Here is a 1,168-nt window from a genome sequence, read left to right as displayed (position 1 = left end):
CCACTATCCGATTTTTCAAATTCTACCTCTAAATTTAGCACTGACTCTCTGACCAAAAGAAACTGTAATGATCGGTGCTAGGTCGAACTAAGTCGCAACTAAGCTGAAAACTAAGCCGTACTAAGCAGAAACTATAATAATAGGTACGAAGTCGGAACTGAGCTGAACTATAATAATCGGTACGAAGTCGGAACTAAGCAGAGACTATAATAATCAGTACGAAGTCGGAACTAAACGATTTTCCGTCTTTGGCGTGCTCTTTTATATCGTTAGAAGTGGTGGTGCTGAGCGGGAAAGGGGGTTGACTTGTCAACAGTTACCGGAACCGTTTGAATTGTTCTAGAACTTTCGCGCCGATCTAATAAAATTTTATTAGATTTTACCGTTTTAAAGGGCGAAATTGCCGAATCTAAATGTTGACAGGGCCCTCTTAGTCGCTCCGCCCCTGTGCTGCATAATGTGCAGTCGCTGTGCGCGTTTATTCGCGTTACATTCCGCCGAATAATGTTTTCTCTTTTTTTTATATATAGAGTTTGAGTATAGAGCGTTTGTGCGTTATTCGTATCGCGAAGCTTATAACGGATCCCGCAGGTTTTGTTATAAGCTTTTGATGCACTTGCGGATACGATTCAGCTAAGTATTCTCGATCATAAGCGCAGTATTAGCCGCTTTCTGAATCGGCGCAGTCAAATTTGCAGTTGCAATTACTGGATTTAAATGAAGTAATTTTATTGATTACTTCAGAATACTGCGATAGATCGAGAATAGTAGAGAGCCTCTTACTTCCCTATGGATTATCATTCAATGTTATGGGGTGTTAATTTATCTCGCTATTAATTTAAACGGTTTTTCACGCGATTAATTATATTAGATCGCGCAAGCGCAATACGGTTTAGTAACAGCTGTTCTGATCACGCGCTAACCGCGTGATCACGATTCGCGAGGATTTCGCGGCTGTCGCGACAGTTCGCGTTGCCACGGCAACGCGTCTAGCGTCGTTAAGAGTGACGTTCGCCTGCGCGTAAATTTCGGCGGACGTTACAAGAAACAAGGTTTGTTTTGAAAAGAAAATTTGGTTAAGGCACGTTGACATGCGCAGTCACGAATTGAAAACGACTATATAGAGCGACAGAGAAGACTAATGAAGCACAAGAGGGGGGGGGGGGGG

General features: G+C 42.6%; 1 protein-coding gene across 1 annotated transcript in view; it reads left to right on the top strand.

Moving 5' to 3' along the window:
• The window catches only part of LOC108763763 (uncharacterized), a 3,892-nt gene extending 2,970 nt beyond the window's left edge, over positions 1-922 (top strand). Inside the window, exon 6 of the mRNA XM_018511624.1 lies at positions 872-922. Coding sequence (XP_018367126.1) covers positions 872-922 — 51 coding nt within the window. The remainder of the gene's footprint in view (positions 1-871) is intronic.
• Positions 923-1,168: the final 246 nt, after the last annotated feature.

Source organism: Trachymyrmex cornetzi, unplaced genomic scaffold (assembly GCF_001594075.2).
Source record: "Trachymyrmex cornetzi isolate Tcor2-1 unplaced genomic scaffold, Tcor1.1 scaffold382, whole genome shotgun sequence".
Taxonomy (NCBI): domain Eukaryota; kingdom Metazoa; phylum Arthropoda; class Insecta; order Hymenoptera; family Formicidae; genus Trachymyrmex; species Trachymyrmex cornetzi.
Note: the sequence above shows the minus strand (reverse complement) of the source record. Positions and strands in the feature narration are given on the sequence as shown.